This window comes from Pteronotus mesoamericanus, unplaced genomic scaffold, assembly GCF_021234165.1.
Source record: "Pteronotus mesoamericanus isolate MK-2021 breed Mesoamerican mustached bat unplaced genomic scaffold, CSHL_Meso_final contig_1018, whole genome shotgun sequence".
NCBI lineage: Eukaryota > Metazoa > Chordata > Mammalia > Chiroptera > Mormoopidae > Pteronotus > Pteronotus mesoamericanus.
Window position 1 is genome coordinate 744612 of NW_026555002.1, and position 16228 is coordinate 760839.

The following is a 16228-nucleotide window of genomic DNA, read 5'->3' on the forward strand; positions in this document are numbered from 1 at the left end:
AGAAAACAAAAACAAACAAAAAAATGCCAACCAACCTACAGCTGACATAGTATTCAATGAACAACGAGCGCGGCCCCCCAAGGTCAGGACCCCGGCAAAGGCGAGGTCTCCCAGTTTCTACTCCCCGCGCGCTGGCGACCGCAGCTGACGTGCAAGACAAAGAAGCCGCAGGCAAGTGCGCCGGTGAGAACGGAGCCCCACTGTCTACTTACAGGCGCCCTCAACACAGGAATCCTGAGAATCCTTTCTAAGAGCTACTAGAGTTTAACAAATGAATTCAGCAAAGTAACAAGACACATGACCAATATATTTTTAAAAATCAGTTGTATTTTTATGTACGAGTAACAAGATGGAAATTTTAAAAATTCCATTTACAACAGCTTCATAAAACATGAAACACTCAGTGACCCACATGTCCGCACACCGAAACTCTGAGACCCCGTGGGGCGCGTTAAGGACCTGAGGGAGCGGAGGCCTGCCCTGCGCGTGGGGACCGGAGGCCTCGCTGTCGTGGGGTCAGCCTCCGTCAAGACCCCGGCACCCAGGACATGCAAGCCCAAACCACGGTGAGATGCCATGTCACACCCCAACACTCGTGAGCACATCGAACAAATGGAATTGGTGACGCGTTGCTATATGGTACAACGTACAACCGCTTTGGAAAGCTTCTTAAAAAGCTAAACATGGACCTTTCCTATGACTCCGAGACGTCACAATTAGTGGAGCTGAAGAGAAAGGAAAAACAGGAACGCACTCAGGGTGCAGGGCGGTGGGAGCGCGGACAGCGGGCGGACTCACGGACGCCGAAGCTGCAGAGGCCTCCCAGGCCCACCGACAGGGAAATGAACAATTCCGGCACATTCACACAGCGAACCAAGAGGAGCAAACTGCTGACCCACACACATCGCATATGAGTTTGAACACACATTACGCACAAGAAGAAACGGACTACATAAGTATGCGAGATACATGTGAATCTCTTACGTGACAAGAGTATATGAGATTCCACTGATATGAAATTCAAGAACTGGCAAACCCGGTTCATGGTCCTCGTGGTCAGAAAGGGATTTTGGGTGGGCAGCCGGGACCGCGGGAGTGGCGGCCAAGAAGCGGAGGGGAGCTCTGGCAGGTGGAAAGCTCGCGGCTGGCCGCGCTGTGCGGGCCGCCCTGGGGCGCACAGTTTTCAAAGCTCATTAAGCTGTACAGTTTAAATCAGGACATTTTATTGTTTGCAATTCTATACCTCAATAAATTTACTTACAAAGTAAAAACTAAAATTAAAGTAATAATGGTTATTTAGTAATTGTCATTTGCACCCACAGCCCACTCTGCCCGGCTGCCGGCAGTGGGGCCGGCTGCGGAACACCCCCGAGCCAGCTGGGTAACCTGGCCAAGGGCCAGCACCCCCCCGCGCCCCCCAGGCTGCCCTCCAGGGGGATCTGACTCAGCGCCTGGGGTTTCGCTTTGTTTGGTTTCGTTTCACTTGCTAGTAGTTTTTCTTGTTTTGTGAGTTGATGTGAAGGCTTTTTTTCCCCCCCCTAAGTTAATTTCTTTTCTTCTGTCACCAAATTTCAGTTCCACCTTTTCTCTGAAGAGCACAATCCCAAGGATGAAGGACATCCCAAACGCCACAAGACTGAAAACGTCACCACGCAGGAGCCAGGTGACAAGCTGCGAGTGTCAGGCACGGAGGGGCCCCACCCCCACAGCCCAGGGCCTGACCTTGCACGCCCGGCCCCAGGGCTGCGGCTGCAACCCAGCCAGCGGCAGCGCCACCTGTTTCTCTCGCCGTGGACACGCTGCCGGGGCCCGTGTCCGCGATGTTCTTCAATACTAGAAGGGGTGGGGCTCCAGAAAGCATGCTTTTGAATTTCTTTGAGGGAGGGTTGGTGGCAGGGGAGGACAGAAACACTGCTTGATTCCTGTTCGTGCTCGGATCGAGGACTGAACACGTAACTTTGGTGCCACGGGACGACGCTCTGCGTTCTGGCACCAACTACGCTACGGGGCCAGGGCCCAGAAAAGCTTGGAAAAGCCCCATCAGGCCGGTGTGGAGGGCGGGCAGGCACCGCCTGCCTCCCTGGCCCCCGGAACAGCCGCCGCTGCTCTGTGAGGCTTGGTACGCAGCGCCATGTGGCCACCGTGTCCCCAAATGCACGTGTCACAAATACAAACACTGAACACTTCTAGGGCCGGGCGCCAACACATGAGCCCTTTTTTATCTGACCCGACAGAGGACACCCAGGCCGTCACAGCCGCTTGTGCTCCGCTTTCAAGACTGTGAGAGTGTCATGTACAAAACCCCAGCGTCCATGCAATTTGGGAAAAAATGGACCTAGAAAAAGAAACACTCAGGCAGAGGTCCACACTAGTAAGACAGTGACGAGCCTGGCACAATGACGCAAGCAGCTGAGAAGGGCCACCACACGCGCCCGGGCAGAGGCACCGCACAGCATGCCTGGCGGCCACTGGGAACACCAGATGGGCAGCGGGCGGCCCTGCTCCAACCACACGCACGCCTCAGGACCGCTCCACCAGCAGGGAGCCGGCCGCACTGCCACAGCGACTTCTGAAACGCCCTGCCGCGGTGCCCGAGAGTCGCCAGGCAGCAGTGAGTGTGCCCAGCGCCCCTCGGTAAAGCCAGCGGCACGGGCAATGGGTTTTAGGAAGGCGGCCAAACATGGCCACCACGTTGCGGCTTCGGATGGTGGTCCCGAGCCTGGTTATTCCCGGGCGCGAGGTGGGCGGGTCCCCCTCTGTCTTGGCACGCGTGTCTGAACAGGAGCGGGACCAGACTGAATTTTCGCTCATGTCCCAGAGCTGTTTGCAGAGCCACCACATGGATCAAATAAAGTTTTAAAACTTTTTGAGCACATTTTGAAAATGGGATTTTTCCTGTTTATATAAAACATCTTCCACGGGGGAAAGACACCTCTCTGCCTGCAGGGCGACCCAGCCAGGGCCGACCCGCGGCTGCGGAGCGCTGGCTGGGAGGCGGCGCTCTTCCACCGTTAATCAGCCGGGGACTCCGGAGTCCGCGTCTCATCCCCTCCCCGTCCCCGGGGAAAGCGACGGCCTCGGTCCCTCCGCCACACCCCCTTCCCTCTGGCGGGCTCCCCCTGGCCTCCCTCCTCCCCGCCCCCCTCCGAGCCACGGGCTGCTGGCGGCAGCGGCCCCCGCGCTGCCCCGGGGGGCGCGCGTGCGTGCTGGGCCTGCAGCCCCTGGAGCGGCCCTGTGGCGAGGGGAACAGGAGCCCCCCTCCCGCTGCCGGGGACGAGCGTGTTATCCTGCTGGGGCACGTGGCGCTGAGACGCCTGTCAGCCCTCACAAGCACAGCTGGCAAGCCGCGGGCGTCCGCCTGCCCACTCCCGCGGTCTCCGTCACCCACACCGCTGTCCCAGGAGACAGGTCCCGTGCCACCCCCGCTGTGCAGCTGGCTCAACCCAGCCACGCAGCTGCCCCCGCGGGCCCAGGGCGGCCCCCAGGCACGCTCCGCAGCGCGCGCCCACCGCTGGTCGGGCTCCCGGGGTCGCGAGGCAGCCCCCGGTCTGTCCCTCGTCACGGAGTGAACGAGGACGGTCCCCATCACTGTCACTAGACCGCACCGGACCGCAAAGCACGCGCCTTGTCTTCAGACAGAAAGGTCGTCGCTGTCGTAACCTTCAGAAAGTTGGAGGTCGTAGGTTGGGGCAGCCTTTAAAATGTGCTGTTTAAAAATCCCTTTAACACTTAAGCATGTAAGAATGTTACCTGGGGTCACTGTTAGCTGAAAGCAATGGAGCTTGTTTGGATCAGGAAAATGCACTTTACACGTACCTGCAAAAGAAACAGCAGGTCAGGGAGGTGGGAGAGCGGGCAACCGCCCCGCCGCCGCCGCCGCATCGCACGCCTGGCTGCACGGTGTAGGGTCCCCCCATCTGATAGCAGCCGTGCCCCGAGCTAAAAAGGCAAACCAGTGACTTCCTGTGATAGTCTTTTACCACTTAATTCCAGGTTGAGATGCTCTCTTTCCTAAAAGGGTCACTAATAATAGCGGTCTTTCCATTTAACTCCAAGAACTATCCTACTTCACTTTGAAAGAGAGACGCCATACCCCTGGGAGGTTAAAACTCACGGGCGAAGGCCAGCCACCCAGGGAGCAGCCAGGGAGAGGGCCCAGGCCAAACCCCTGGTCTGCTCGCCTCACCCGCCGGGACTCGCAGCGGCCGCGGCAAGCGCCAGGTAAAGGGAAAGCGAAGTCAGCCGAGCCAGCTCGCACCCAGCGCTTTCCATGGCATTTAAGAAACACATCCTCGCAATCCAGCGGGCAGCTCCACTCGCTCCGTGGGTGACCCCAGTGGCCCCGGCCGTGCCCACCGCACTGCCTGGCAGAGGCCTGGGCACGTGCGCACAAGGTCCCCCAGGAGAAGACCCCCCTGGCCGGTGACACAGGTGAGCAAGTGGGACTGCGTCCTGCGCCTGCCTCCTTCACCCAAATGACACAGAGAATGGTCAGTACCCACGGAATGTGGGAAGAACACAGAGACATTGTCTGAACTTCGTAAGCATGGAGCATGGGACGCGAAATCCCTTGGGGCACCTCCCGTATCTCACAAGCCCCACTGGAAGTGTTTGACAGGTTTGACAACGGTGCGCGTTTTCATCAGAATCAGGGTGATTCGGATGTAGACCTGGAGATGGCCTTAGTGACCAGCTGGTCCAAAGTCCTCAATCATCAGACGGGACACCAAGGTCCGGAGGCTCGGGGCAGCCCAAGGAGCACAGGTTTCAAGAGAAGGGAGTCTGGTTCCCAAGTGGAACCCCAGCTCAAACCACGCCTCCTCGTCCCATTGGCTCGCGGCCGCGCTGCAGCGTTTTTTAAATCAGTCCTTCAGAAAATCACTGCAGAACAAAAGCTAACTCAGTCCAGAGGAGCGAGAAGGGGTCTTAGGGATCACATTGTTTTAGAAATAAAGATAACAGGGACTGAAGGGTTCAAGTTCCACCCAAATCACACAGCTGAACTGTACGTGGAGCAATTTAAACGGGCTTCATTTTCCCTGGTCCTCAACTGAAAAGAGAAAGGCCGTCTTTTTAGTAAAACGGAGGGGGACACGGCCGCCCGCCCCGTCAGACCGGCCCTCACCAGAGGCTCTCTCTGCGGCCTCCGCCCAGGCCAGGAGACCGCACTTAAAGTATTTCACCCACAGCACAAACACCCTCAGCCTCAGAGAAACTTTCTTACCGAGTATGATGAGAAAAAGTAATAATTCAAAAAAACCATGAAGATGGCCGAAGCCTTCCAGCTATAAGGTCTTAAACAAAGGAGCCGGGCCCCAGGCCGAGCCCACGGCCTGGAGAGTGGCCTGCGAGCGAGCGAGGCTGCCCACGGGGTCTGCGTCTGCGCGGGGGCCGAGCACGGGGGCCTGGTGAATTCTGGCAGCACAGCCGCCCCACCTCAGGCACAAGGATCAATGGCAAATAAGCGCTTTCTGGACCAAAAAGGTCTGTTGCCACGAGCAAAACTAGGACTGTCATCGGAGTCCATAGGCCTTGCATGCAAAGAGGGGGCGGGGCCAGAGGGAGCCCCGCCGGGCGCAGCCCCGGGGCAGCGAGGCGGGGACCAGGGCGCCTGTGGCAGACAAGCTCGCCTCGCGCCGACGCCGACGCCGACGGGGCCTCGGAGACCGCCTGCCCCATCTGCCAAAACCAAAGCGCGTTCTGCCCGGGCCGGTGCGGCTCAGTGGGCTGAGCAGCGCCCAGCAAAGTGAAAGGGCGCAGGTTCAACTCCAGGTCGGGGCGCAGGCCTGGATTGCAGGGTCGGTCCCCATTTGGGGCACGTACGAGAGGCAACCAATTGATGTTTCTCTCTCCCTTCCTCTCTGTCTAAAAATAAATAAATAAAATCTTTTTTTTAAAAAAAGCATACTGCAAACACACATGAAACAGAGGCGTTTTGCCGGGCAAGGCTACTAGAACCCACAGGCTCGCCGTGCAGCTGCCACCGGACGGGGGACGCTGTACTTACACGGCAGGTTCGCTTCAAGTTCCGCCACCTCTGTGGAAACAAAGAGACTCGTGTCAGTGCCGGCACTCGTTCCTCACAAAAGCACCAGCTCAGAACTCGCAGCTTCGTCCAGAACACTGAGGGGAAAAGAAGTAAACCGAACAAACTGAAACCTACGCTTGGTCTAAAACTTAGACCTCAAGGCACAAAGCGGCTCTGCGACGTACGAAGTGACGGTCAGGACGCCGCCAGGGGCAGTCGCGGGCCCCTGGACGTTTACTTCAGTCTGCCTGAAAGTCATACCATCCCCCAGACCTCACCCCTGGACGAACAGTCCCAGGCTGTCCTCTCAAGGCGTGTTCCCCCAAGCAGGACGCCCCGCCCCCGCCCTGACCCCGGCCCGCCCTCCCGGGGCCTCTCCTCTCGGACGGTCGCCCAGCCGTCAGCCCAGCCCCGGCCCAAGCCCCTGTGTCGAGCTGGGCGTGGGGAGCGCAGTAACGGCCGGTCGTGCCCTAGCTGTGCTGGGAAAGGGACCGGGTTCTGTGATGACAGGCGAGCCTGGAGTTCCCCTCTTGGCAGCCTCGTGGGGAACACCCAGGCAGTCCGCCTAACAAAGCCTTGGAGCCCGTGAGGAGCTCAGTGTCCGTGTCCTGAGCAGCACAGCAGCCTTGAGGCTCGGCCTCCCGACGCCGCTCTCGTCCTGCCCCGGAGCCAGGTGCTCACCGAGGAAAACGCCGCCCCAGGGCCCACGGCAGGCCCTCTGCGGACGACGGCTGCTCCGCTCCAGCGGCTCGCGCAGGGCACAGGCGTGCGCTCCATCCGCGGAGTCACTCGTGCTAAGCACTTCAGAACTAATGTTATCTGCACGATCAAAGGACATTTTTAAGGCGCAGACTATTTACATATTTTATTATACTATTATTTAACTTTCTGTTGGTAGAATTTGCAAGAAAGGGTCCTCAGAGGCTGTCCTTGAGAGTGTGATGCTGGCCCGGGGAAGGTGTCGTCCTCGGGCGGGCGTGCTGCCTGCTGTCCCCAGACCTCTGCCCGCCCAGCTGCACAAAGGCCCTGCGAAATAAAAACGCACCCGAAGGGCTGGGGGGCGGTAAGGCAGGGAGGACACACAGCGCAGAACTAGAAGGTCTGAGAAGGCAGCCCAGCGCCAAGGGAAGAGGCGAGGTCCCCACCCAGGCGCAGGGAGGCCGCCCAGGGCCCTGCGGTGACAGAGCCACAGAATGGCCGGCGCCACAGCAGGAAGGACGCCAGGCCGCCAGGCCGGAGGACTCCAGAACAGGGAGGGACGCTCCACCCTGGCTCATGCCCACCCACTGGGGAGGCTTTTCCTGGTTTTTTTCAACAGCTTTTGTGAGTACAATTTACATATTAAAGATAGACCCACGGAGTGTATAACTCAATGACTTTAGTAAAACCCGGAGGTGTACATCCACTGCCACAATCTAGAAACTGCAGAGCAAACCCCGCCTTCTCCGCCGCACCCTCCAGGCCCAAGCACCCCAGGCCTAGGCGGGACAGGCCCCTGGGCTGTCCCTCTCCGCAGGCACAGGAGACAGCCGTGGGCTCCGCGGCCCAGCCCAAACAGCTACACACGGCCACTGCACGGAGGGGTCCAACCACCTCACGCTGCCATCGAGAGGTCAGCTCCGAAGGCGAGCGCTGCGCTCGCATGTCCACGCTCAGGGGAGCGCGCTCACGGGAGGCGGACGAGGGCCGGGAGGGCCCCGAGCCCAGGCCGGCGCTGGCCGCCCCAGGCCGGGCACACCTCCCCAGGGCACGAGGACTTCGATAAAGATGCTACGTACTTGCGCTCAGCCCCGCGGAGAAGACAGAAAAAGCCACCGAGGCTCACACAGTGTCGCTCTCAGGGAGCAGTCACGAATGACAGTTTCTCTGCCCCTGAAAGGGTGGCCGCTACGAGGGTCTTAACCTCAACAGCTGCCACTGTCATCAACGCACAGGGCAGCTGTGACCGAGGAAGCCAGTGGATGCCTTCCATGCTCGAGGCCTCCTGGCCAAGCAGCCGCCCTTCCCTGCGTAACCTTCGTGCCCAAAGGACGTGACCCCCACTACAAGGAAACAAGAAATTCAGGTGTTTCTGCGCTGCTAAGGTGTCACCTGTTGGGAGATGCAAACACCTCTGCCGCACACTGGCCAGGCTTTCTGGGCGGCACATGGCACCTTGCACAATTCCACGGTCACGTGACTTCCTTCTGGGAAACGAGGCTCTTCTCCTTTCTAACGAGAGAGCAAACCACAGAGCCCACTTGAAGCACGCCTGCACCAGCAGGTCATGTCACGCGTCTGCCAAGCGCCACGCAGCCCCGCCTCCACCCCGGGCGGCCCCACACTGCGCCCTGGCTGCGCCGCGCCCGCCGCTCCAACCCACACACCAGCCTCGGCGGCGGCTGCGCAGACCCGCCCAGCCACGGGGCGGTGCGGGCCTCGGCCGGGCACACGCAGGGCGCTCAGGAAGGGCCGACCCAAGGGGCACACCGGCTGGCAAGGTGGCCGCGCTCCTGGTGCCAGCGTCCGGAGGTGGGAGCGGCCTTGCTCCTCGCACAGCTGGGGCCAAGGCCTCCGAAGGCACTGTGGACAAAGGTGTGTCCCCCGCAAAGCCCCTGTGTTGAAGCCCCAGGGCTAAAGTGACGGTGCTCGGAGGAGGCCGCTGAGGAGGCAACCAGGGCTGACTGAGGTCCTGCGGGGCCGGGGGGGGGGGGGGCCTCACGCTGGGATTAGTGCCCCAAGAGAAGAGGTGCCTGCGAGCCAGGGAGAGGGCCCTCGCCAGGAAACAAATTTGCTGCTGCCTGGGTCTCGCACTCCCAGCCTCCAGAACCATGAGAAACGGCTGCTGCTCACGCCGCCCAGCGCGTGCCATTGGGTATGGTGGCTTGAGCTGGCTGAGACCAAAGGCCACTCACAGATGCGGGTGGCTTTAGCAAGAGGCCCCTCCCACCCCATCAGGCTGCACCAGGGAGGGCGGCAGCACCCTGGGACCTAGGTAGACAGTAGCGACTTCCCAGGAGAGCAATCACCTCCTTCGGTCCCAACCCCCGCCCTCCGACTTCCTCTCAGCCGCCTGTCTGTGCTCGGAGCGCCTCTCCTGCACTCCTCCTGGACACACTGGCCGGCCACAGAGAGAGCCCGCCCCAGTCCCCACCCCACCGAGTCCCGCTCAGCCCTTCCCCTGGCCAAGGCTGCAGCCCTGAACGCCGGCGCTGCCCCTGCAGCGGAGCCTGGTCCCCGTGGGCGTGGAGCCCCTGGCCTCACACTGGCCCTTCCCCCCCACCTTTCGCAGACTGCCCTGCCCCGCCAGGCCGGCAGTGCACCTGAGGGGCGGCCACCGGTTGCCTGGGCGACGTCACTGCCACCTAACCCTCCTGCAGGCAAAGGCTGGCCGGGGAGCCAGCGGCCTCAGCTCCCTGTCAGCGCTGTCCTCGCCCTCCCCCGGCCGCGGCTCCAGCTTTTCAAGGACGCTCTGTAGCGCGCAACCCCAGCTGCGCCCGTGGGGAAACACACTGAGGGGCTGTGGACTCAGCCGCGCCCCTCAACGCTCGCGCGGGAGCCCGACCCCCACCTCCGCGGCGCGACAGGAGCTGGGGCGCTGGGGGACATGCTGCCGAAGTGGCATGCCAAGCCCCCAGAGCCCTGGGCAGGGCCCGCGTGGAGGGCGCCACTCTAGAGAACGAGGCTGGTTCTTCTGCCCCACGCCCAGGAACTGCCCTGGAAGGGCGCCCTGAACTGCCCCACAACTGGAGCGCTCGCCCGAGGGAGGCCCCGCGCGGCACCTGCACGCAGGCGCTGGGCAGCACGGGTGGCAGGTGGGTGGCCAGGCCGGGCCCCCTGCTGTGCAGAGCAAGCTGGGAGCAGGGAGAGCCGGCCCCGGGGCCCGCCGCCGAAGAGGAGCGCGCTGGGGCCGCGGCGGATGACCCGGGCCTGGCCACAAACTCCAGCCCACGGCACTGAGTCCAGGGACACCGGAGCCCACCCCTGCAGCCTGCAGCCCCTCCGAGGAACGCTCGCAGGTGAGCCGGCGTCGGCCAGCGCCACCGTCCTGACTGGAGCTTCCGTGCTAAACTCAGACACCCTGCTTTCCTCAGGGTCCCCAAGGGGGGCTTCACCTGGAAGGGGCTTCTACCACCATCACCCCTCTCATGCCCCACCGCACCGCATCAGCATGCGGCCGGCAGAGAGGGGCCCTCGGAGCGGACCGGGCTGGCGAGCATCGGCCAACAGAGCGCCTCTCGTTCACCGCCGCCTCCCCCAGGCCGCGCCCCTCGCTTTCCCTCCCCACAGGACTGAACAAACCGCTGGCTGCTCCGAGGCAGGTGGAGCAAGCAGGCCCGCGGGATGGTACCCTGAGCCCCGCTGCCCACAACCAGGCTCCAGACGCCCACCAGTGCCCGGGAGGACGGGCACAGGTGGCCTCACAGGGTGTCCTGAACCCCTCCCTGAGGGGTCTCCCAAGGTCAGAGCTCCCCGGACACCCCCTGCCCCGGAGCCGGCCGGAGTCCAGCTGCGCTGGCCCCCCTGGGCTCCCGGGCCGTGCCGAGCCCCGCCGCCTGCATTTCGGTTCTGTCCCTTCGCCTCTGCTGGCGGCAACCCCCCCCCGCCCCGCCCCAGTGCCGGGCCTGGCCGTCCTGCCGCGCACACTGCCACCTGGCCAGTCTCCCACCCTCTGAGTGCGCCCAGCTACAAGTGAGCCACCCACCCGCATGGCTCAGCACAAGTCACACAGGACAGGGAGCCTGGCCCGGAGTGCTCAGGGCACAGAGGCTGCGTAGCCGTGACGGGGATGCGGTTGAGAAGGCGACCCGGGAGCTGCCAGCTTCCCACCGTCCCCACCCCCTGCTGAAGCGCGGGGCCTCCCGCACCCTAGCGCCCCAGGCCCCAAACGCCTGCTGCTCCTTGGGCCACTCATCACGCTCTTCTCCAGGCCTTGCCTGGCTCCCCGCTTCCTCTGCAGGTGGAACCCTGAGCCAGCACCCGCACCCGGCAAAGAGACGCAGGCCCTAACGGGCGGACCCGAGGGAGGTGCGGCCGCCATCGCACGCGCCACAGAAGCCAATGCCCCCGCGCCCCTGACGGAGGCCTCACCGGGCCCCGCGCTGCGGCTCCTGAGGGGCCCCGCAGAGTGCAGGCTCCCGGACGCCATCCCCCAGTGTCCCGACGTCGTGTGCCGGTGACCCAGGGCTCGGCCTCGGAGAACACGGACGGGTCGTCCTGACACGCCACTCGGCCCCTCTGCGCGGCCCAACTCCTTATGCGTCAGAGAGGAACCACGTCCCAGCCCCCTCATGGCAGGGGGGCTCCTCCCTCCCCTCCGCAGCCCTCACAACCCTGCCAAAGCCGCCTTCGCTCCCGAGAGCGGAGGTCTGTCCAGGGAGTGAAGCCACAGCTCCACGTGCGCCCCCCACATGCTCCCCGACACGCACACCCAGGGGCCCCCCACGCAGGAGCAGCCGTCTGCTGCGCTCGCGGGCAAGCTCGTTCGCACACGGCCCGCTCGGGGTCTGACCGCCACAGGCCGAGGAGTCCCCAGGCTGGCCGGGTCCCACCCCGCCCGTGGTGCTGAGCAACCCCGAGGGAACCAGACCCCCTCCGCCACCGGCCAGAAGATGACGGCACTGAGACCAGAGCCACAGGCGGTCCCCCACCAGCGCCCCGGCAGCCCCACAGTCCTTGAGACGCCGTCCCCGACGCCCTCTCCTCGCCGGCAGCGCGGCCCAGCCCTTCCGCTGCATGTGATCAGCGGCTACCCTCTAACACGCTTCGCAGCAGGCGTCCGTGCTCAGCAACGGGCTGCTTTGTGCCCCGCCGGGTGGGAGGCCTCACCTTTGACGAGCAGCCGGTCTCTCACAGACACCCTCCTTGTGGAGTCGGAGGCTGCGGCCGACGTCCGGGACCCTTTGAGACCGTCATCCCGCTTGAGTTTGCTCGCCAGCGTCAGCATTCCGGCCACCTTCACCCTGGAAGACAGACGAGGGCACCGTGACGGGCGGCCCCGCGGGGCCAACGGCACGAGGTGCAGCCCCGCGCGCTGGGCGCGCAGGGCCCGGGCTCCTCCATGGCGAACTGGGGCCACCTCTACGCCACCCTCTGGAGGCCCAGTGTGAGTTAGAACTTGAAAAAGGCGCAGCGGAAGTCCCACAAGGATTTAACCCTCAGTGGACGCCGGGCCCTGGGTGCAGCAGGGACAGAGCTCTCCTGCGGAGCGCGTGGTCCAGGGGAACCGATGACAGGTTCCACGTGGGCTCGCCACTGTCTGGGGCCAGTATGTCCTGCCCTCCTCTGCTGCGGGGACCACGCACCTGTGTGCGGCCCATGTGCCTGGTCCACTGCACGCAAACTAAGGGGGGGTGTCAGCCTCCAGTGGGTGGGCACCGCAATGCTTTGCTTTCTGCTTCCTTTAAGAAGGCGTGACTAGAACCTTAATAAGCATCTTCGCGCTTATTTACGTTGTTTATTTACATTTTTAGGCAATATCAACGTCAAGATTAACTATTAACTAGTGCCCTAAATTAGAGTCTCTTCGCTGGCTGCTTCCAACCTGTCTGTGTTCCAGGTCCCCACGGAGAAGTCACGAGGAAGGACGCTAAGGGCCAGCGCAGGGAACGCCCCGTCTGCATGGGAGGAAGGGCCCCAGAATCGCTGCCCCGCTGCTTGGCTGTGACTGTCCTCCAGAGCCCGCACTGCCTCTGACACGAGAGGCTGCTCGCCTGACACGCCCCCGCCCTTGCTGGCTTTGTTGCCGTTGGAGAGGGACTCTCGAGCTACCATTGACTGAGGACAAAAATTGGTCACCAGCCCAGTATTTCCATAATTTCTTTTGTTGCTGTAATACTGGTTCTTTTCAACACCGCTGAACCTTTTGAAAATAAAATGACCCAGAATTTCCAGAGGAAGACTTGACCTAAGCACAGAGCTTTTAGTGTGAGGCCAAGATCTCGAAAGCCAAAGCATACACAGGGGACCCCTCCTCCGAGGTGCCTTGCACTCCTCACACCGTCTTCTACACGCCCCAACTACAAGGTTTTATCGCCGCTCCCTGCACTGTGGAAACAACACAGCAAGCATCTCCTGACCCGCACGGGACCTCAGCGCACACGCACCGTCTGGCTCACGCGCACACCCTCAGCCCCTCAGAGAATCCCCGGTCTCAGCGCTTCCGTGGGCAGTTCCGCCGCACAGTAGGGCTCGCGAGCTCCGTGCATTCAGCTCTGGGAAGGACTTCCAACCCTTCTCACCGCGGTGGGCCCGGGACCCTCGGGCCCAGGGCTGGCTTGCCTGGGCACACGCGACTATAGAAGCAGCCGCCACAGAGCGGAGTTTCCCTGCTGGAGATGACGGGAGGGTGCGTGCCTTGAGAGGCGATGTTCGGGGTGCCACACCTGTGCGGGCCGGTGCACTTCAGTCCCGTCTCGGCCAGGCTGACAGGCTGCGAGACATGCCAACACCAGTTCCTCCTTCCCACCTGCCACGCTGTCTCATCTGGGTCCGCATGGAGGCACGGACCACACCAGCGAGCATGCCTCCTATAGGGTTTGCCCGGGGGAGGGGCTCTCGGTTCCATTTACGAAGTAACCTCCCAAGGGCGGGCACTGGGCGTGGGAACAGAATGAGGAACACCTGTGGGGGATGCCGCCCCCCCCACCCCCGAAAGACCCTGTCGAAGCCCATAGGCAGATCTGGATCACAAAGCAGCGCCCACCACCCGGCCAAGTCCACGGCCGCGCACCCAGGATGAGCACCCAGTCCCACCGAGGGCTGGCTGGAAGCTCTTGGGTTTTGTCCTCTAGCTGACCTTGGCAATGAAATATGACAAAAAAATAAAAGTACAGAGTGTGCAGAGTTCAGCAGGCAGCACCCTAGGGAAGTCACACCAAAGAGCCCCACAGAGACGCACTGGCTGGGCCACACCCAGCTCCCCGAGGCCCCACAGGGATGGAGTCCCCTCCGAGGGTCCCAGAGAGGCTCACCTGCACACAGAAGGGCTTGTACCCCGACACTCTCCTGTGTCACTGCCCCCGGGGACTCCGCTTAGCTCCTTTGTGACCCTGCTGCTCCCCGATCAACTCCCCCAGATGCCTGGTGCGCGGTCTTCAGGTCCGTGGCCCTGGACGGAACACAAGGGCACTGGGCATGCAAGGTGTCCGAGCAAGTGACACGGAGCACAGTGCAGACCCGCTTCCCTGGCCGTCTGAGAAACAAAGGGCACAGTGCTGCCCGTTTCCCCACCGCCTGTGTCACCCTGTGACCACATGCCACTTTAGGGATCAAAGGCCTGATTTGGGAATGTGGCCACAGATGCTAAATTAACTCTAAACAAAGAGATTTTAAGACAAATAATTATTCAAACTGCCAAGAGGTTTGTTGCGCAGCCCCAGCTGACTCAGAGGTCTCTTTTCCTCCTTCACTGAACATCACATTCCGACCTAGGGAGCGTCTGCGGAAACCGACCAGCGCTGAGCTGGCTCAGGCTCCTGACCCCGCAAGGCGCAGGGCGCTTAAGTTCCTCCTGGGGCGGGACGGCCTTTCCGACCGTTCAGAGCGGAACCTGCCGGGCACTTCACCAGTTTCATCCTTGAGGAAGGTTTACCGCACGCCGGCCCGAGGGGGCAGAATCAGGCCCCACTCGCGCGCCGCGCCCCAGGGACCGCCGGCTCGCGATCGGGAGCTCCAGCTTCACACTTCCTCCTGCCTGAACAATCCCGACCTAAGTGTGAGGGTGGAACTGCGTGCAGGTCACGAGGGGATGGCCAGCTTCTCCAGCCAACGAGGCCCAGGTTTGGACACCAGAAAGCCCACACCCAGGCGCCTCCTGCAGAGCCAGGCCCGGGAACCTCCCACCTGGCCCGGGGGTCCTGCTGGTTGGCTGACGCACCTGTGGAGCCCGACCCTCTCAGCGCCAGCACTAGACCCGCCCCTTCCGGCAGAGCCCGCTACCTGAATGGCAGGTGTGTCTCGGTGGAGGTCCCCAGCCACACAGAGAGACGGTGGCGGCCGTCTCTCAACACTTCTCCCGCCCGCACTCTCCGCCGCCGCCCCCGTCCCCCGGCCAAAAATCCTCCGCACTGGGCGGCCGGCCTCTTCCCTGTCCCGCAACAACACCCAGCTCATTTCTGGAAGCTTCTGGCCGATGGGATACTCAGGCCTGGCAGGTCCTCCTCCCGTCCACCACCGCATCCCCCTCCTAGCCCAGGAAGCACACACTCCTATGCAGGTCCCACCTCCTCCGAGAAGCCTCCCCGGCCGCTGCAGCGCACCCAGCCCCACGCCGGCGCGGGAGGAATGCGGACGGGGCGGGCCCGGCCCCTCAGTGTCCGATGAGGAAACCGAGCCCCGCGGAGGGCAGGGCCACGCCCAAGGCTACACACCGGCCGAACCGGGTCTGGAATCGGGACCGGCTGGACCGATCGTTCCAAGATGTCCTCCACGTCCTCCCCTCCGCCCCCGGGAACAGCTTCCCAGCGCCGCGGCCGCCCGGAGCGCGGGGCAGCTCCCCGAACTGACTGCCACGGCGGTCGCCGGCGGACTGCCTGCGTCCCAGTCCCACTCCCTCCGCCACGTCGGGCTGGTGACCTTGGCCCGGCGCTCGGCGCTGCGGTCCCCCTGGACGATGAGGCCAGCAGCACCCCCGCGACGGCGGGCGCGGGCCAGCGAGGCCGTGTAGGTGCCCGGCACGGCCGGGGCTCCTGCGGCGGCCCCTCCAGCCCGGCCAGCGCCCCGGCCCGGCCCTCCATTCACGCCGCCCTGCCCGGCCGGCCGGGAGCAGCCGCGCGGCCTGAGGCGGCCCCGGCGCCGCCCGCCCTCCGGCCCGCCCGGTGCACCGGCGCCGCGGGAGCCGAGCCGCCCGGAGGCCCGCGGCCGCCCCTCGCCCGCTGCGGGGCCGCGCGCTCCTCACCTGGGCACCCCGAGACAGGCGAGGCGGGCCCGGCGCCCAACACCGTGCCCCGCCGGCCGGCGACGGCGAGACGCGGCCCCTCACAGCCGCACCGGCTCCGGGCGGCGGGACCGGAAGTGGCGGGGCGGAGACTCGGCCACTCTCTAGCCTGCGGCTGCTGCGACCGCAGCGGGCGCTTTAAAAAAAAAATTCAAAGCCCTGAAGAACTTTATTTGGTGCTTGGTGCGCGAACAACGGCGGGCGCCGACGGGGCTGGGCTTCGCTCATTGGCAGAGGGCGAGGCCGGGGGCGGGGTCGCCTCTTGCGGCCCCCGATGATTGGCC

General features: G+C 63.3%; 1 protein-coding gene across 3 annotated transcripts in view; it reads right to left on the reverse strand.

Annotated features, from left to right (window-relative positions):
• UBE2F (ubiquitin conjugating enzyme E2 F (putative)) overlaps positions 1-16017 on the reverse strand; it is a 33986-nt gene extending 17969 nt beyond the window's left edge. The window contains exons 1-5 of one of the 3 annotated variants that reach the window (XM_054571173.1): positions 15906-16017; positions 11837-11970; positions 8120-8239; positions 6008-6037; positions 3751-3816 (exon numbers count right to left, since the gene is read on the reverse strand). In XM_054571173.1, coding sequence (XP_054427148.1) covers positions 3751-3816; positions 6008-6037; positions 8120-8239; positions 11837-11954 — 334 coding nt within the window. In that variant the 5' untranslated portion in view covers positions 11955-11970; positions 15906-16017. Of the gene's footprint in view, positions 1-3750; positions 3817-6007; positions 6038-8119; positions 8240-11836; positions 11971-13980; positions 14118-15905 lie in introns of those variants that run through there. The other 2 variants (XM_054571184.1, XM_054571195.1) reach the window with 2 other exon arrangements.
• Positions 16018-16228: the final 211 nt, after the last annotated feature.